Below are 20,834 nucleotides of genomic sequence, written 5' to 3'. Positions count from 1 at the left end.
CTACACAATGTACAGTTAAAATCACCAACCCAAATGAGGGGCGAAGAAGGGTACCTACTACGGACTTTGCCCAAAGCATCCTCCAAACCTTGAATTGTTGAGGTATCATATACATTAAATATGTTATAGTACCAATTAATTAGTAACACTGGTTCAGGGAAAAGATGTTCCAATAGCAACACTTGGTACCAATTTGTCTCTACCAGTATCGAGATTTTGAGCTCCTGTAGTTTTGTAGACAACGCTGTCATTATTCCACCTTTTGCCCTCCCCGATGTGGATGGGGCAGCTGAGACAGCAAATGTTTGAAAGCCCTCGATGTCGCAGGCAGTCCTAGACCATGTCTCTTGTAAACACAGAATTCCATGGGCTTCCACAAAGTCTAACCATATCTCATCTTCTAGTTTGTTTATTATTCCGGAAATATTCCAGGACAGTAAAGATATCAACGATGGTGATGAAGGCCCTTGTGTTCCATGATTACTTCCCAGGGCATCTCTTACAACAGTGGCATTTTGTTCGAGCAATGGTAACCTATTCATTTCCTGGCCCTTAACGATGTTAACCATTGGCATAACAGCAGTCCCCATCTGCAGGTATCCAGCATTAACATTATCACACTCAAGAGTTACCTGCACTAGGTCATCATCATCAATGCATATCCCGGGTTCTTCATTAGTTCCCCCATTCATAGTGGATGGTGCAATGTCTTTGATCGTGGGTGGTAGTCAGTCTACCTCATCCAAGTTCATTAAAGGGGTCAAAGCGATTCCTCAATGGGATGTTGTTGTAGTTATTATTTGGGAACCAACCAGGATGGTCTATGCCCCTAAGCCTTGGTCTTCGTGGGTTATAAGGGACTTGTGTAAAGTTACCCATACTTGATGGCCCCATGAAGTGAGCTGTCTCATGCCAAGGGGTATAGTGGTGATGCAGGCCTTGATTCATATTCTGGTTATGTGTCCAACCCGTTTGATATCTACCATTTGTGCTATGTCCATGATGGAAAGGATTGTGATCGGGGATAGTCTGATAGAGGTTAGGATAGAAATATTCAAGACCCACACACTGTATATCCCCCATCCTCCCAAACCTGGCCTTACTGCAAATGATATCCTTGACCCAATTAAAGTTTACCAAGATGCAGTCACCCTCCAGGTCTTTTTTACTTGGTCCAACCCAGGGGACCCTCCGTACACTTAGGATTTTTGTAACAGTATCCTCAGTCAGTGGCCTATTTGTATTTAGCCAGAATTTTGTTTTATTTAAGAGGTCCTCGTTTTTCTCATATTTGTTCTCTGGGATTAATGGAACACCTGTCAGGATTGCCATGTAAGGGGCAGATTCCGGGGGTATATTTACGTAGATCTGTCTACCTTGTAGTGGGGTTTTACTAGGGGCCTGTGGTTTGCTCGACAGAGTTTCTTTCACTCCGGTGTTAATCGGAGCGGGCACAGATGTATTAACCGGTGTTGTTACCACTAGCGAATTATTCGGCTTATGGCCCAATGTATTACCCTGCTTGATTTTTATCAAGGGTGCTGGTACTACACAAGGTGTGGTAAAAACAGTAATACCACTAGAGTCTACAGGTGTTACAGGTAGGGATTGATGTATCGGGTTGGTCTTCAGGCCCTTTTTCCCTAAGCTGGTATTATTACTGTTAGTCTTACCAACAGTGGTAACGGGTTGTTTTTTATTTCCTACCAAACTCTCCAATAAGGCGGTGTTTTTAGATGTTAAAAACTCCAATTGATCTAATTTTGAGTTTATTATTTGGGTTTTCTCCATCAGGGGGTCCAGTGTACTTTTTATAAGTTTCTCAAATCCAACCATTAGATCTTTATCTTCCTTGCAAGGGGGTTTTTTCCCTGAATGCGAGAAGTTCTTTTCAATGTTGGAGAGTTGGGATCCTATCTGTGCTAATCTATCCTCGAAGGGATTTAAAAGCTTTTTAAGCGTCTCCCACACTACAGTCAGAAATTCGACATCTTCCCCATTTATAACACAAAGTGGTCCCTCATTATTTTCCTTCACTATTGTCAATTTATCCTTATCTTGAATTATCGCCAGCGAGTCTACATCAACCTCTGGTACGGGGTCAGAAGGATGCGTATTAAACGCTGGGGACAGAGATGGCAACTTGGTGGATAATTGGGACTTTGCAACCTTTACTTTTTTCCTAGCGTATGATGATTGGTTACCACGTTTCCTTTTGATGTGTGGCCCTCGCTGATTGGTTTCAGGAATTCTTCCAAGCTGCTCTGTAGATATTGGTGTTAAACCCAACTCCAGCACACCTTTTTTACACTCCTTCGTTTCCTCTATTAACCCAATCGTAGATGTTTTTAAAGAGTTAGGGGATAATGATGGAGTTGGTAAGATCTTCTTTGGTATGGGTGTGGTGGGAACAGTTGGCTGGTGGATGTCTGCAATTGTTTCAACCAGTTTCAGTGGCTGGCCGGTGGAACGGTCAGGGGTTTTAGCAAAGGCAATGGCACCTAAAGAGGATTTTTTTGGCCGCAGCTAACTCCTGTGACAGCCTCCTTGCAGCGTCCAGTTCAGAAGAAACTCGACGTTGCATTTTGGCAATCTCATTGTCTATGGCAGAATGAGTTTTGGTAATGAAGTCGTCTAGGGTTCCATTTTTTAATTTAGATTTTGCAGCCCTTTCCTTATATTCCCGGGATGACATGGTATCTAGTGATAACGGTGGAGCCCTTATACTAGGACTTAGAGGGCTGGCCCAGTCCAGTCCACTCAGTCCTCGAACAGCCTCAAACGGCCCGCTCTTTGCCCGGTCTTAGCCCCGGGCGCTCCCGCGCAGCGTCGTACTCCGATATTTATAGGCCAAAGTCCAATGGGCCGTGTTGTTTGGAGATGGGGCGGGGCGGTCAGGGAGAGCGGGGCCAGGTGACTCGGCCTCTGACACCTGGACTCCTGGGAAGGTGAGTCCCGGTTCGCGCTCGCAGCCCTGCAGCCTCACGCACCCCCACAGGAACAGCTGAGGCAGGAGAGCCAGGAGCAGTCAGGCAAGTCAAAATCCGAAGCGGGACCCGCGGAGCGGGTTCCGCGAGGCGTGGGTTCAAGGAGCCCTGTAGTAGCAGCAGCGCCGGTTCAGGTGTGGCAAAAATCTTTACATATAGAAAATCTTCAAAAGGTGCCAAAAATCTTTCATATAAAATCCGTGCAAAACATTACCCTTCCTCCTCCTATTTTTGTGCAAAATAGAACTTAATTTTCTCAACGCTAGTTTTTAACATTAGTCCCCTATCAGACATATTCTTTACAATCTCACCTCCTCCAACAAAAGGGGCTCAGAGTCCTAAAACGAGCTGAGCTGTCACGCTCTCTATTTATTCTACACATAACATCCCAGCTGCCAGCACCTTTGTATGCAAACTAAAAACCATGTTATGCGCTTATCAATATTCTTGTTGCATGTATGAAGCCATACTTTTTCAAAAGAGTTCCAATGCTGACTTTGTCCTCCTTATATGTCTGGTGTCTGTCATATCTCCGCAATCCGGTGCCAAGAGAGCCAAACAGTTTCCCTTTGGCTAACTGCCAAAGATTGAAAATGTGTATATAAATAGTTTGTTTAAACAATCTTGTTGCTGTTATGCCTGGGTGTTCTTAAAAACATGTTCTAGTTAATGCTTTGCCCTGCAAAAACCCAAATTTACAGCCTCTCATCAGGAAAAACCATGTTTCCCCATTAAAAGAATGATTGGTTATCCCTTGCAACGTTTTTACGCTGATGATAGTTTGTGTAGCTGCCCAGAGTAAGACTTTCCTACGGCGAAACGTGTTGGCTGCGCTTGTGCTAATTGAAGAACATGAATGAAAGTCAGATACAAACAAAAATTACTCACTAGTATTATACTCGTCTCTTGTACAAACTTTCTTTGTGTACACTTTGTTTTGTTGCCTCTCACGTGTGCATTTAAAAAACGGAGGTAGTGTTTTAAAGGTTTGCCTCAAAACCTTCAGTACATCCTTGATGTCTTAACTAATGACTCTCACACTGACTTGGAATACAAGAGCAAGATGAAGAGATAAAGAGCATAATAGAGGGTAAGGATGTTAGCTGACTTGAAGACAAGTGTGACAGCCATGTAATTTCCTTTACAAAAATTACGCGAAATGCAATCATGTACATTTTGCATCCAAGGACAGTTTTTTCCCTTCAAATGGTTCAAATTTGCAAGTAAAGGGAATGACAGCAGCTTGCATTTCAGTTTTTTGTTTTGTCCCTCTGCTCCTGCAATAAGATTTTTCCTCGAACATCTTAATTACTCCATGTGGCGTAATGACTGGTTTCGCCGGTGTAAACATAAGTGTGCTCAAGCTTAATACTTTGTGGACAAAAAATAGCCATTCCCCTTATACTCTATTTGTTTATAGACTCCACTTTTCAGATATTTTGGAAGACTGTTCTGTTCTCGGTATCAGTATCCCCTTTATTTAGCAAAATGTCCCAACGGTATTCAGAATCCCATTTATTTTGCTAAATATCACAAATTGTCGCTGCCTTCAGTTTTGACCAGTCTGACTGGCGGCATTGCCCAACACCTCAGAAGAATCCTGTTTGCTGGAGAAGACTGTTGGGCATCTAGTGTGTTTGTTGGGACTTACGTTCCAGGAGCCCCTGGGATTGCCGCCACCTGTGCCGCAAGAGGCCCGCCCAAAGCCGCTACATCACTCCTCGTGGCACCCGCTCCGCAAAATGCGCTGGCGCACGCCGGGCGACGCCCAGGCCATGGGCAGGCCCGTTTGAGAGCGGAGGAGACCGGGCCGCCCCCCCCCCCCCCCCCTCTAAGGCCCCAGCATTTAAAGTTCGGCCCCTGGTTTCGTAAGTACATATTAGCCACTATTAGTTGACATTCTGTTCCACTCACTAAGCAATGTCTGGGCGTGAAGGAAAGGGGAAGAAAGCCACAGTGGGTGGTTATGTAGCAGGGACTCTTCACCAATTCATAACGAGGGCTACGTCTGTTTTGGCACATGAGATAGCCATCACAGAGCGCCGCCTTTCACTGGATCCCGTTTCTGCGAAACGATCGTCATTAGGGGGCTTGGCGAACGCACGCACACCGGAACGGCGCTCACAAACTGCTCTCGCTTCTGGGTCCGACTCCCAGACCCATAGTCACAGTCCATCAACCCAAGATCATGGTATTATATCTGAGGTCGGAGAGTCTTCCCACCCTATGTCGACGAGATACAACTCATTGCTAAATACAAACAGTGGTATGCCTGCAGGCTGTATGGAAGCCCCTGTAGTCCCCTTAAAACCCATGGAGCACACGCAGGGGGCGGTCCCCAAGAGGAAGAGAGGAGGAGCTCTTTTTTTTTCTTCACCACCCACAGCTCAAATCCAAAAATATTAAGTATACAAAACCCAAACTGGCCTTTTCCAACGCTTCTTTGTATAGTACAATTGTGAATGAAGGGTCCTTCAAAAGAGTGGCGTTTTAACATGTGGCGAAATTTTAAACATTTGTACATGCAAGTCGCCTGCTGGTTAGCATACACTCTTATTGTTTTAATGCACCAAGCTTTTCAGGCTGCGTCACATCGCACCAAGATCCTGCAGTACAATTCACCTACGTACTTCCTGGTTAATGATAAGAAGATTTGAGCACGCACGGTGAAATGTGCAAACCTCTGTTTATCTGTTGTGTTCTAGGTAAGAAATTTGAAAATGCGGAGATGTTTGGACAGTACCCACTTCAGGTCAATGGCTTTAAAGATCTTCACGAGTGCCTTGAAGCCGCCATGATTGAGGGGGAGATTGAGTCACTGCATTCAGAGGATTCTGGAAAATCGGGCCAGGAGGTAAGCTCTTGCGCACGTGTAGATTATTTGGCCCATTTAGTTATTTAATTTTTTTTGGCAACTAGTAACACTAAAGACATGGCGCACAGACTGATTCTTGTATCTTTAGAGAATAGAAGCACTGCCACCTAGTGGCAATTTGACAGATTACGGTATGTAGTGTGTCGGAAAGTACTTTTGATTTCTACTTTCCTAAATACAATTTTGTTCATTGATTTTTTTCAATTTAAAGTAACACTATTAAGATGTCACTGCGATACATCCACAGTTTCATGTCGTATAATAAAGTATCACAATCGTACATGCTTAGACTATTCAACCAATGTTGTCTCGTAGCTACCTTGTAGAGCTGCTAACTCTAAAACTATAAAAGTGAGATTATCTGAATGTAATTAAACTAGTCCCTATTTTACTTTCTACTTTCACCTTCTTTAGATAATGGGTGAAATTACTTGCAGGTATAACCTAACTGGCACTAATGGAGTCACATCACAGCCTTTTTTGTTTTTTAACTCTGTAATGTAGTCTGTGCAGTTTTTAAAGCCAATTTTTCACCTGAGGTAGGGGTGTATTGCAGCACCGAAGCACATTGCTGCCTCAGATGTAGTTTACCTTTACTTGTGTCATTTGTATTGATTTTAAAATGCATATAAAGCTCAAATCGTCTCACAGAGGTAGTGGAACTCTCTGGGAGGATGGGTGTGCCATTGAGAGCTCGGAACAGATGCCTAGTCCTGGCTTTCCTCGCGATCCTCTCGGACACCTGACCCCAAAACAAGCCGAGCCTTCATATGGCTTCTGCCTGCCGCCCACAGCCTAACTTCATGCGCCTAGAAATAAAGACCAACTAATCTTTGATGTAAATGGGAGAAAAAGAGGTGTTCCTTTTGTGCAAGTTTACTTTTTTTTGTATTTACAAAACAAACCGAGTTTTTAGTAAGTTTACTAGTTACCACTGCAGAGAGCTCCGTAAATAAGAAAAGGTTGGATAGGCTATCTTTTTTTATTTGTGCAGCTCTAGGCCGCCCGACTGCAGTATCCCTGCAGTTACAAATTTGCTATTAACTCGTAGTTTGTGAATACAAAAAAACCTGTACCTGTAAACTTACGCAAGTGTAAGTCATACCTCTGTGACTCAGCCCTCTAGTGGCCGAATTGCACAAGTAAAACCGAGAACCCTGCTGCCTGACCAACTTGTGAGTTCCTAGGCAAATACTTTTTTCACAGCCTCCTTTATTCACTATCACATATGAGACGTGACCAGATGAGTTCAGGATGCGTGCAGTACTAGAACTTCTTGTGTTTTGTTTTATTACACTATAATGTTTCTCCATGTATAAGAATCTAGGTGACATCGGTTGCACAAGACAACTGACTTGCCTCTTGGTTCTTTAATGGCATTGTCGCCCGGGCATGGGAGGGGAAGGAATGGTTTCTAATTTCATGATTCAAAACACTTTTATTAAATGAGTCACTATGGTTGTGTGATCTTTTGTATTCAGGAGAAAGGCTTTCCCATGATAAAGAAATACATTTTGTTTGAACTTTGAAACGATTTCACAATGCATGGATTTATTGAAAGAGACTCACATTTGTCTTTTGCGAAGGCAGGTAGTTAACCTCATAGATGGCATGCACATTCTCTGTGAATAAAGAAAAAGAATATTACTTTTTTGGGTTTAACTTGTGCCTAGCACATTCTAGCCTCTAACTGCTCGACCATTGCCAATGTGGAGGACACATTAAGCTAAGGCTGCATTTCCTGTGTATACTAGTGGATTGTGAAGCCCTGACTGACAAATCAAATGCAGCTCAATGTAAACATTGGACAACAGACAACATCCACTCTTAAAGCTTCCTCCATATGATGGGCGCAGGTATTACTCAACTGGATAAATGGAGTCTGCCCATAGAGAAACTAACACTTGGCCAGGGCTCCAGCCACAAATACAGCACTCAAAATAAAAATGGAAATTAATGCCCGTTTATTAACTGTGTCTTTGGCTATTGAGTGATTAAAAAAACTAAAACGGGAAAAGCTAATAGGACTGACTTTTATCCTGTGTGACAAGATATCACTAACCACCTCGGTAGTTAAAAACATAGTGATGCCTCTATATTTAATTTTAATGAATGATCTTGATGCGCCTCTGCTTTGAGACGATGGGGATCTCAAAAATACCTTTTGGTTGAACGTTTCTAAAGCTGTTAGGTTGTCATTTCTTACTATTGTACCCCTCTATGTAGGAAACTAATCACAACCCAATAGAAATGTATTTTGAAGGCCTCTGACATGGTGTAGGCATTAATAAAATCAGAAACATGTTGACAAATCATTAGGAAAGAGCCTAGTAAAACACTTGTGATAAGGAGGCAATAATAACATTTCAAAAGTTGTATTTGGTCCTTGGAAGTTACCTGGGAAGTGCTAGTGTGGTTTTACTTTTGGCTAGATCAGAAATGAAGCAACACTGATACATGGGTGGGTGACTTTCTCAAAACTAAGTGACAACTTAGGAAGAACACCTAGTGTAGACGAGCAACCTCACGTTCCATACTGGCACCATAACTCCCCAACTCCCTTTGAACACTAGAACTCCTCGTCTCTTTGGAGCCAAATCTGAGATGAAGTGTGCTGTATGGTGTGGGAGAGGGTTTGATTTCCTCTTGCTGAAACCAGGCCAGCGTCCGCTTTAGCAGGTTTAGAGTCTGTTACACTAGTTACTTGAAGAAACCTAGAAATGTGAATATGTTTCTAAATGCATAGTTCGTCGGAAAGAACACACTGCATCCTCTTTAAATTGTTCTCCTAGCACCCTCTTTGTTGAAAGTTGTAAGGGAGCTATTTTAGTGTTTCAAAGTGCTCATGTTCTACATTTAAACTAATGTTGCCAATTGAATTTGATCCATATATCGCTGTATGCGGGAGGTGACTACTCTTTCTATAGCTGTATCTAAGAAGGGAGCGTAGTGGTGGGTCTGAAGGTAGGCCAATCAGTATCCATACCGAAAAGGTTTCTTCAAATCTGAAAAATGTTTCTACCTTTGTATGTATTTGGGAGGATTCCCTGTGATGGGGAGAGGCTTACTCTCTGGAGCAAGGACTTTAAAGCTTGAGATAAGAGTATTTTAAGGAGTCCAGAAGGTAGAATGTAATCTGCGGTAGATTGCCATTTGATGGAAAAGTCCTCTGGGAATTTATGAAAGACCACGGTAAAAACTCTGGACCTGATTTATAGTTTGGTCGATACCTGACATTTGCCAAATATTGGAGGATGTCCCCTTCCACTCTCTTTACTAAAAGTGGGCTGATGAGAGAACCCACAACTACCAAACTCTAAACCAGGCCCTCTGTTAAAGTATTGTCTTGTTTACAACTGTCTTTTTCCAGGAATTGGAAAGGTTTCTATAACTGTTATTTCCCAAATGGCCAAGAAGAGACCAGGTGTTGGCTGACTCGTGGAAGAGGAAACCGCTTGTTAAATTCCACTGAGGGTTCTGCGAGTGAAAACTATGCTAACACGGATATCAGGTGCTCGGACAACAAAGGTCTTGAAACCTGTCTCACTGGCGTGCAAAAAATAGCTAAAACAGTGGAAAATAAGTTCAGGCCGATGCCCCATGATCCCCTGTTTGTGAGTGGGAGTGACTTAATCGTGTGTCAACCTTGTTATGTCTGTAAACAAGACAAGTGTTGAAGTTGAGAGCTATTTCTTGCTATGACGCTAGCTGTCGTGTTCTTGGAGTAACTCACTCGGAGACTGGAAGGTGCTTAATATCGTTTTCTTTTTTCATTGCGTATCTCTGTGCCCACATGCACGTTCGTGCCCTCGTGTCCTGTAAACGACCTCCTCACTTCCTGACCGAAAGTGGTGTCCAGTCTCTGTCCCCTCCCCTTGATTGAGTGAGTGCAGGGTCCTAGTGCCCCTGACCCAGTTCACTACATCACCCCCTATGCCACGAGAAAGAGTGCGAGAGAGAGATCTATGTATGTGTTGGGACGGAAAGAGAGGGATACAGAGAAAATGGTAAGAATAGAGAGACATGTATTCATCCCCACCACTACCTTTCTTCAGTCTTTTTGTCCTTTTGCTCACTCTTCTTGGACAAGTCCCTTCTCTTTCTTCATGTGACCCCTATTCTTGCCTCTTGTACGTACCTCTTCCTTCATTGTCTATTGCTCTGTTTCTCTCCTGTGCGCCCATGTTCTCTGCCGCAGTGTCCTCTCTGTCTTAATCTATGGTCTTCACTCCTTTGAAGTGAGAACCGTTTTTTGGTTCGAGGCATGTGGGCTGCTGAATTCATATCTGTGCATAGATCGCCGCCTAGTGTTGGGTCCGGATGATTGCACATTGTTGTCCTGGAAGAGTCTTCGAAGTATCACGAGATAGGTGGCTCCTCCCCTGGACTACAGTGCGCATGGGCATCGCCTCCATCCCCAGATTGTTTTTTTCCGCCATTGGGTTCGGATGTGTTTCGGTTCCCTCTGTCGGAATCGATAGTTGATAAACTTTTCTACTCGAGACCAAAAGGTCTTTAGGCTGAGCGTCGGTATCGTTTCGTTCGGGTTTTTTTGTCTGCTTCTCAGCTCCGAACTCTTGCTACCCATCCGCGTGCTTTCGGTGCGGACGGGCCTACTCTACGCTCCAGCATGGAACGAACTCCGTTCAAGAGGTGCCCGGTGTGCACCTCCAAGTAGTCACACCTCGATGTGCACCCTGTGTGCAACAAATGTTTGTCACCGGACCATGACGAGGCCAGATGTATGGCCTGCTCGAAGTTCCGGTGTAAGAAAACTCTCAAGATTCGTCGGGCCGCTAGACTCCAGGCCCAGTTAGCGGCGCCCCCGCCAGACAACATCTTCGAGGAATTTGTTGAAGACGACGACGCCATACAGGTTTCGGACTCTAGCCCCGAGTCCGAGGGGGATGCCTACGACGCGGGTGATGAGGACTTTGACGAAGCCGGCGACGAGGTAGGGGACGACGTTGGGGCCATTGCTACCGTGGGGGATAGCTCGGAGGAAGAGCATCCCCAAACTGACTCAGGGGTCAACCCCCTTCATGCGGCCCAGGTCGAGGGATCGCCTTCGGGCCTTACCCAAGACCTTGTTACTAGTCCAGCAGCCCCGCCTCCGGGCCCGGTCGCGGACATTTCTGATGCGCCACTCCCGTTAACAAAAACGAAAGTGAAGCCATTGGGATCCACTCCCCCGGTTTCGAAACCGGAAGTGAAAGCTGCACTGGTGCAGAAGGCTCTAGAGGCGTCAACTTCCAAGAAATTCAAAATGGCCGACTTGAAGAGCCACGCCAAAATGGCCGACCCGAAGCCCTCAGGGTCGACGCCGAGGGCGAAGTCGACCGACGCGGCCGCTTCGGCGCCGAAGATGGTCGTGGTCGATGACCCGAAGAAGGCTCAGAAGAAGCGTCAAGGCGATTCCGCAGCCCTGGCTTCGCCGGCTCCTGCCGTCGGGGACAAGGAACGTGATGTGTCGGCTCCGAAGACGGTGCCTTGCGCCGACCCGACACCCGACTCGGGGAGATCGCTCGAGCCGGTCAAGCCCTCTCCAGCCTTAACGAAAAAGGTTGCGGAATCCCTACAACGGATTCGGAAGGACGCTGTGGTTCCCGAACCAGGAGATGTGGCGCCGAAGCACACACCAAAGCCCGCGAAGGCGCAGACGCCTATCCGCTTTACCCTGACGCCGAAGTCGACGCCGAAGGCTTTCGCTCCGAAGCATGGGGCAGGCGTGCCCTCGAAGGAGGTATCGACGCCCAAAGCGTCATTAGTGGTGTCGAAGCCTCGGCTCCAGCCACTTGCAGAGGAAGAGCGTCGAGAGGTCATCATCGACGCCAACACTGGGAAACTGTCTCTCCTCAAAAGGAAAATCACCACGGAGCCGGTGTTGGAACATTTTCGGATTCCTCTCAAAAATAAAAAGGATTCTGCGGGTACTTCGGCCCCGATAGAGCCTACGTCTCCACAAGCCTTAGAACGCTCGCCAACGCGTTCCAATGCAGGGGATGCTGACGATGAAGACGTCGAGTACAACTATCCGGCGTACTCGGATCCGGAGGAGGAACATGAGCCTTGGTCTGCCGGAGGCGACCCAGAGGACCCGCAGTCGGGTCAGGAACTGCAGCTTTTTGCGGCAAAGACCTCACCGACTGAGGACTCAGCAGCCTTCAACTCTTTGATTGAAAGGGCTGCAGCTAACCATGATGTCGAGCTGCACTCGGATCCTGTGGATGTGGACTTTTTGTTTGACACTTTCTCAGTGGCTGAGAAGTCAGTCAAGACATTGCCAATGCTCAAGGGAGTGCTGAAGCACGCAACGGAGGTCTTCAAGGAGCCCACTCGGGCGCGTGTCATCAATCCTCGCATTGATAAAAAATATAAGGCAGCGCCCTCGGATCCAACATACATCAAGGGACACTTGCCACTGGACTCTTTGGTGGTATCCAACGCACGAAAGAGGGCGAACTCGCAGACCACTGGTGACGCTCCTCCCCCAGACAAAGAGTCGAAAATATTTGAGGCCTCAGGGAAACGGATTGCTGCGCAGGCAGCTAATATTTGGCGAATCTCAAACACACAGGCCCTACTTGCACGCTACGATAGGGCTCATTATGACACCTTAGAGACACTGCTGCAACACTTGCCTGACCAGTACAAGGAGGCAGGGGAAATGTTAATTCAGGAGGGAAAGCTCATCACAAACGCTTCCATCAAATGTGCGCTGGACGTGGCTGATACAGCCTCCAGGGCCATCAACACTAGCGTGTTGCTAAGAAGACATGCATGGCTTAGGATATCAGGTTTCAAACCGGATATACAAACAACCATCCTGAACCAAACAGTTAATCCTGACCACCTGTTCGGCCCGGAGGTGGATGCGACACTGGAAAAAATGAAAAAAGATACAGACACTGCCAAGTCTATGGGGGCCCTCCAGTCTCAGCAGTTTCGGAGTGGTTCCTTTCGCCGCTCCAATTCCAGAGGCACCTCAAGGGGTCAGGCATCGCAGTCCACACAGTATTATAAAAGTAATACCCAAACCTCATACACCAACAAAGGTAGAGGTGGCTACAGAGGCAACAACGTCAAGGGCAAGGGACGTGGAAACAACAGCTCCAGGTCCACCACCGCCAACAAGCAGTGACGTCTTGTCACTGCCCCCCGACCATACAACACCGGTCGGGGGGAGACTCCAGCAGTTCCTGCCCGCGTGGAAATCCATCACCACGGACAGGTGGGTCAAGTCTCTTATCCAGTACGGTTACTGTCTGGAACTTACTTCCACTCCACCAAACATTCCCCCAAGAAGCCGTCCTATGTCCGGCGAGCACTTGCACTTGTTGCAGCAGGAAGTTCAAGTCATGCTGCAAAAAGGGGCAATAGAGCTCGTTCCATTGCAAGAAAGGGGAACAGGGTTTTACTCCCCGTATTTTCTAATCCCCAAAAAGGACGGATCCCTCAGGCCCATCCTGGACCTCAGGCCCCTCAACTGGTACATTCTCTCGGAGCACTTCCATATGCTCACGTTACAGCAGGTACTCCCTCTGCTTCAACAGGGGGACTAGTGTTGGTGAGCGGTCGGGCGTACAACTCTCTGCATTGGTGGAATCCACAAAACCTTTGCAAGGGCCGACCGTTCCAGGAGCCTGTGCCACAGATTATCCTGACAACGGACGCCTCTCTCCAGGGATGGGGAGCTCATGTACTCCACTACACTGTGCAGGGACTATGGACACTACAGCAGAGGAAGATGCACATCAATGTATTGGAACTGATGGCAATCTTCTTGGCCTTGAAGGCATTCAAAGTACACCTGTGCAACAAGGTCGTGTTGATCCGGACGGACAACATGACAGCCATGTACTACATTCAGAAACAGGGAGGCACACACTCTCCGCAGCTGTCTCATCTGGCTCAGAGCATGTGGAAGTGGGCCATTCAGAGGAACATCTACCTCATGGCAGAGCATCTCCCAGGCAAAGACAACCAAATGGCGGACCTGCTCAGCAGGCACAGCCATCAGATGCACGAGTGGGAGATACATCCATCAGTACTCCAACCGTACTTCCAAAAGTGGGGTCATCCAGAGATAGACCTGTTCGCCACAAAGGAGAACGCAAAATGCCGAAGCTTCGCCGCCAGGTTCCCACACCCGCAATCACAGGGCAATGCGATGTGGATGAACTGGTCAGGCAGATTTGCATACGCTTTTCCCCCAGCACCTCTGATACCGCTGGTGGCACGCAAGCTCAGGCAGCACTCGATGACTCTCATCCTGGTTGCTCCAACGTGGGCTCGCCAACCATGGTACACCACGTTTCTGGAACTGTCCGTGGTACCGCATCAAAGGCTTCATCTCACTCCCAGCCTTCTGACGCAGAGCCATGGCGACATTCAGCACCCAGATCCGCAACAGCTCAACCTGGCGATCTGGCTCCTGAAGTCCTAGAGTTTGGCTACCTCAATCTTCCCCCCGATTGCATGGACATCATTCGGGAGGCGAGAAAGCCCACTACTAGAGCGTGTTATGCGGCCAAATGGAAGCGATTTGTCGTCTACTGTGTAAACCACGACATTGACCCGCTGGACGCTTCCATTCAGAACATCATTTGCTACCTGTTCCACCTGTACCAATGCAATTTGGCGTATTCTTCCATCCGCATTCACTTGTCGGATATGGCAGCATACCTCCAGAATAGGCAACACCTGTCACTTTTTAAGGTCCCTGCTATCAAGGCTTTTCTGGAAGGACTCAAAAGGGTCATTCCACCACGGACACCACCAGCTCCAGAATGGAACCTCAATGTGGTTCTTACAAGGCTGATGGGTCCTCCCTTTGAGCCACTGCACTCTTGTGAGCTTCAGTTTCTGACTTGGAAGGTCGCTTTCTTAGTAGCAATTACATCGCTACGGAGGGTTAGCGAATTGCAGGCGCTCACCATCCAAGAACCTTTCTTCCAAGTACACGCTAACAGGGTGGTGCTCCGCACCAACCCCAAATTCTTACCCAAGGTTGTATCTCAATTCCATATAAACCAGACAATTGAGTTGCCAGTGTTCTTTCAAAACCCAGAGTCACTGGCGGAGCGGATGCTCCACACCCTTGATGTGAAAAGAGCCTTAATGTACTACATTGACAGGACCAAAGATTTTCGTAAGACCAAGCAGCTTTTTGTTGCTTTTGCCTCACACCACAAGGGAAACGCTATCTCCAAAGCTGGGATCGCTAGGTGGATTGTAAAATGCATTCAGATCTGCTACGCTAAGGCAAAGCGCACTCTCACAATCCCACCAAGAGCCCACTCCACCAGGAAGCTGGGGGCCTCTATGGCTTTCTTAGGTAATATTCCCTTAGAAGATATCTGTAGAGCAGCCACATGGTCTACCACACATACTTTCACTAAACATTACTGTGTAGACGTGCATTCCAAACAGCAAGCAGCTGTTGGTCAGGCTGTTCTCAGGACACTTTTTCAGACTGCTGCAGCTGGCACGGGCGGCCGCCAATAATGGGAGGACTGCTATGTATTCTATGCACAGATATGAATTCAGCAGCCCACATGCCTCGAACTGCAAATGCTACTTACCAGTATGCATCTGTTCTTGGCATGTAGGGCTGCTGACATTCATATCGCCCACCCTCCTCCCCGGCGCCTGTAGCAGCTGCAGTCTTCATTCATATATATATATATTCATATATCTGCTCGCAGCATAGGCATCACTTACATACTTCACTCCATCTCTGCCAATGGCTAAAAACAATCTGGGGATGGAGCCGATGCCCATGCGCACTGTAGTCCAGGGGAGGAGCCACCTATCTCGTGATACTTCGACTCTTCCAGGACAACAATGTGCAATCATACGGACCCAACACTAGGCGGCGATCTATGCACAGATATGAATGTCAGCAGCTCTACATGCCAAGAACAGATGCATACTGGTAAGTAGCATTTGCATTATTCGGTAGGGACCCGACCCCGCCGTGATCATTGGCACCTTGACCTCTGTTATGGTTAGCTGGTCCTTTGAAAATGGACTGTCAGACTTTCTCCGTTGTCGCTGACGCACCACCACTTAGTTTCCTCGCTTGAGGTGCACTGGGGTGACATGTCGTCCAATGTTCCCTCTAATTTTTTTCCTCTGTGTGCGGCAGTGGATGGTCTCTGTGCACTGCAACCATGGCTATGTGCACCAGGAACCAGACCACGCGCGTTTGCAGTGCCAAATGTCACTCCAAAGTGAGATGGTGCATTTTCACACATACGGCGCCACGTTAAGGGTCTTAAGGTTTCTTTCTTTCTTTTTGAAACCATGATTGGTTTTAAGGTTTATGTATGGTCATGTGCATTCTTATCAACTGTTTTTTGTCAATTGTGTTAATGTACATTCACTGTTTGAATTGTGATGTCTTTCCTGTTCTGAACATATGTGAATAACTAGGCTCAATTAAAAAATAATGAAAAATTGAGTAGATAAATACTCCAAACCATGTGACTGTTTCTTGGTTTGCCACATGATTATTGCATAACATGAATGTGATGACTATATGCTCTTTGTTTTTCTAATAGTAGGCCCTTTCTAGTTGTTGTTTAGGGCCATAGCCCCTTTGATATAAAAACTTTCTAAAACCGGCATTTTCAGAGTTGTGACCTAAAATTTGAATTTACCATTGAAGAGGATTTCAAATTACAATTATGCACACACCAAACAAGGCATTCCTACCTGCTCCAAAATAAATCACTTATTAAATATAATTAGGTAATCCAATGTTATCCTATGGGAGAGGTGGCCTTGAAATAGTGAACATTGGATTTGAACGTTTTTCACTACCTGGGCATGTAAAACGTAAAAGTATATATCCACCTTTTTAAATACAACACTTCCTGCCTTCTGGGATGTTTAGGGTCTACCTTAGAGTGACATATGCATTAAAAAGGAGGGTGGTTTTGGCCTGGCACAATGTTTATATTGGCAGTTTGAAACGGCACATACAGGCTTCTAAGGCAGAGCTGAGCCGTATTTTAAAGGCCAACATAACTGGGTGACTAAATAAGTGCTGCAGGTCCACTCTTTGCATATAACTGACCAGCCATGGGTAGACGGTAACTTTACTAGGGATTTACAATTAAATTAAAAATGCCATTATTTGTGTAAGACAGTTTTACCATCCTTACAAGCACTTTAGCAGTGGAAAGTTTACAGAGTTCTAGAGCCAACAAAAACTAATTCAGCGAAACAGGAGGAATGAAGGTAAAACATTTGGGGAAAACCACACCAAGGATGCCAGATGTAACAGGCAGTATATGGTTTGACTAGCATTAAACAATTTGGTGAACCAGGCGTAATACCACCACAGTGCATGACTTCTTGTTTCTAGATTCATAATGTTCTCACAACCCCACGTTTTAGTGAGTGGTCTATGTGACTGAGTGTTCTCTAACCATGGGTAAAATCAAATTATTGTTGGGTTATGGTATTGTTTTCTTATCAAATAATTGCTACCGATGTTTAGTGTAATTTAAGTTTTCATATCTCTGTAAAGGAAATGGGTAGAAAAATATGTTGAGCAAGTGATTATCTAAGAGCGCAAAATTTGTCACAAGGGTAGGCTGTGATTAATTAACAATAACATGCCATTTGTTTTCATCATTCCCATCTTGCTCATTAGACAACCGGGGGTGTGAGTGGTTCCATGGTGAGATCCGGGACTACTCTCACCAAGGAAATGCCACTGTGCTGTGGAACCTTCCCAGACTTTTAATAGAGTTCACACTCAGCATATTTTGGAAAAGTGGTAAAGTCAGAATTAAACGTCAAATCTCCTAGCACTATGGCTAATGGCATTGTCCCAAATTTCGTGGAGGAGGTTGGGTGTTTGTGTCCGCCAACCTCAGTGAATTGAACACCTTGTTTGGGGGTCTTTGCACTCACTGCCTTAACTGAGCCTGTTTCTACCACTCTTATGGCTTACAGGTAAGTGGCTAGAGGCATAAGAAGATTGTGAGGCCTATGATTCTATTTCAGTTCAGTTCAATAATCAGGTTACTTCCTTTGTACACTTGACTTGCAAAAGGGAGCAAAATCAAGCAGAGAAGGCTTACCCCAGCCAGGGTGCAGGAGAGGGATCATGATTCAGATAGAGCATAATACAGTACTATCAAATTTGTGACTCCTCTAGGAACTAAGAGGTTGGTTTAGAGGGCAGCATAGATTGAAACTCTCAAAATAACTCCATAACTCACTGCCCATACCATGTACATGCCTCGTTTCCTGTATGCCCACCTTACACTCACCCCTCCTATCACCACCCTGCTGGCCTCAATGCTGCCCTCGGTCACAGCAGACCATTCATTTTGGCCCCTAGTAAAACATTTGCGACTACACATAGTGTACACTGAATAAGCTCTTGTTGTGCCATGGGTAAGTTTGCACTATAAAAGTTCAAAACATGCATTGCACTGGGGCCTGACGGAGACTGAATTAATAGTATTTTCACTCATAAGGAGTGCAGCCACATTACCACTAGGGGATGTGAAATCAAGCCGAACATCACATCATGATCTGGCAAAGTTGTGCATTGTATCCCTTGGGAAAGATGAGGATGAAGGTCTGGCAATCATAACATTTTGTCATTGACCAGAACAAAGATGATTGTCTACATTATGGTGGTCTGCAGTGGTTGTAATTCAAATCCTTAGGAGAACAGAGACACAACACAAGCCCAGGTAACATAAAAAGATCATAGCTAGGTCTCCATTCATGCACAAGCAGTATTAAAGCTGGAAACACTATTGGGCTTGGGTCTCGATATTAGGCAAGAATAGCTGACTGTATGCACTTATGGTTATAATAATAATAATAAAGGGGTTTGTAGAGCGCATGGTGACGCCTCCCGGCGTATCCCCGCGCTGAGGAATAGAGTCAGAGATCAGAGGAGGGGAAGAGCCTAAAGGGCAAATAGGTGCGTTTTTAGAAGTTTCCTGAAGGTGGCTTCATTTTTTGCTAACCTAATATTGATGGGAAGGGTGTTCCATTTGGTTGCTGCCAGGGAACGAAAAGACCGACCTCCCATTCTGGATTTTTTTATACGGGGGATCATGAGGAGGCCCTTTCCCATCGAGCGAAGTGCTCTGTTAGGCTCGTATGGGACAGCTAGGTCAGACAAGTAGGACGGTGCACTGTGAGAGATAATTCTAAAGCATAAAAGAAGGGCTTTAAAAAGAATTCTCTTCCTGATGGGCAGCCAATGAAGGGTTGCCAAGGTGGATTTAGAAGCAACTCTTCTGGGTAATCTCAATACTAGCCGTGCTGCTGAGTTTTGTAGTACCTGCAGTCTCCTGATGTTCTTTTCCGAAGTACCAAGAAGAAGTACATTGCCATAGTCCATGCGAGAGGTTACTAGGGCCTGAGTCAAGGTACGCCTGGCCTCCAAAGGGAGAAGGTCCAGGGTACGGTTGAGAGTTTTCATGACCCCAAAGCACTTCCCTACAATTTTATTTACATGGCTGTCAAAGGAGAGTTTGGTATCCACCCAGACACCTAAATTCTTTGCTTCTCTGCCGGGAGTAGGCAGAGGCCCCAGACAGGATGGCCACCACTCCTTGGTCCAGCTAGTGTCCTTGCCTCCAATTATCAACACCTCAGTCTTCGAGCCGTTAAGTTTGAGGCAATGTTGGGTCATCCAATCTGCAAGATTGCTCATGCAGGTTTTAAAATTTTCAGCAGCCAAGGAGGGAACTTGGGACAGGGAGATCAGCAGTTGAGTATCGTCGGCGTAAGAGACTAGCTCTACGCCGTACGATTGGACCACCCCTGCCAGTGGGGCCATATACAGGTTGAACAGGGTGGGACTCAGGGCAGAGCCCTGAGGTACCCCCTGTTCTAACGCTATGCTGTCCGAGAAAAAATTGCCTCTCTGAACCTGAAAGCTCCGGTTGGTTAGGAAAGCTTTCAGCCAGCCCAGTGCCTTCCCGGTGACCCCAGCTTTGTTTAGACACTGTAGCAAGATGAAGTGTGCTACAGTGTCAAACGCAGCACTGAGGTCCAGCATAATGAGTGCCATGGTCTTACCCTCATCTGCGCCTTCCCGTAAAGTTTCAGTCGCTCTCAGGAGCGCTGTCTCTGTTGAATAGCCTGATCTAAAACCAGACTGAGAGCTGTGTTATAATTTACACATAGTGTAGTGTTTGTATGTGTGAATTCCATGGTATGCAAACCTCACACTGCCGCATGATAAGCAGATGCATGCTTTAATACAATCCTGTACATGCGATTTTAGGCACTGCCATCATGTGCGTAGTAATGAAGAGCATTCTTGCACTGTGCAGATTAGCATGTCTATATTCGTCCCAGACAGGAAGTTGTTTTGGGACTCCAAGCCTGTTGTGCTGCATGTCATGATTTATGCATACAACACTTTATCCAAAAAACTGCATGTTTATGATAATGTAGGGATGCAAATAGCATCTCATCTTTTCTGCCAAGGGCAGTATCATTCATGCCCATGGAAAGGCTTCCCAGCTCCACACGCTGACATGGATCACCATGGCTTCACGCTCAAGCCCCCTGAGTGCCTACATTAGCCACCACCAGCCATGTGCAACCAACCTAGCAGGCAACTGGTCCAGCAGTGCTGGCACACATTTCACCATCAGTGCACAAGCCTCTGCCTTGTTCCAGTCACTCTCTCCGTGATAAAGGCCTCCAGTACTACTATCCCCATATTTTTTTATTTTTTTATTTGAAAGGTTTTATGTAGCGCTGGCTAGACCCGGAGGTATCAGAGCGCTTTACAGGTGTTTCAGACCATAGTTGCAGGTTACATTGTTACAAAGGTTATACATTTAAAGGACAGAATCGCTCTATTGCACCTCGTTATCAAAGAAGTCCATTATAGCCGTCTAACAGCAGGGAGGGAAGTCACCTCAGTTCAGAAAGATCTTTGCAGCCTAGAATACAAACCATGGCATGTGCAG

General features: G+C 46.2%; 1 protein-coding gene across 3 annotated transcripts in view; it reads left to right on the top strand.

Annotated features, from left to right (window-relative positions):
* The window catches only part of USP25 (ubiquitin specific peptidase 25), a 469,204-nt gene that overhangs the window by 181,826 nt on the left and 266,544 nt on the right, over window positions 1-20,834 (top strand). For all 3 annotated transcript variants that reach the window (XM_086934051.1, XM_086934050.1, XM_086934049.1), the window contains exon 10: window positions 5,693-5,841. In XM_086934051.1, the coding sequence (XP_086790177.1) occupies window positions 5,693-5,841 (149 nt within the window). The remainder of the gene's footprint in view (window positions 1-5,692; window positions 5,842-20,834) is intronic.

This window comes from Lissotriton vulgaris, chromosome 8 (genome assembly GCF_964263255.1).
Source record: "Lissotriton vulgaris chromosome 8, aLisVul1.2, whole genome shotgun sequence".
NCBI classification, from domain to species: domain Eukaryota; kingdom Metazoa; phylum Chordata; class Amphibia; order Caudata; family Salamandridae; genus Lissotriton; species Lissotriton vulgaris.
Note: the sequence above shows the minus strand (reverse complement) of the source record. Positions and strands in the feature narration are given on the sequence as shown.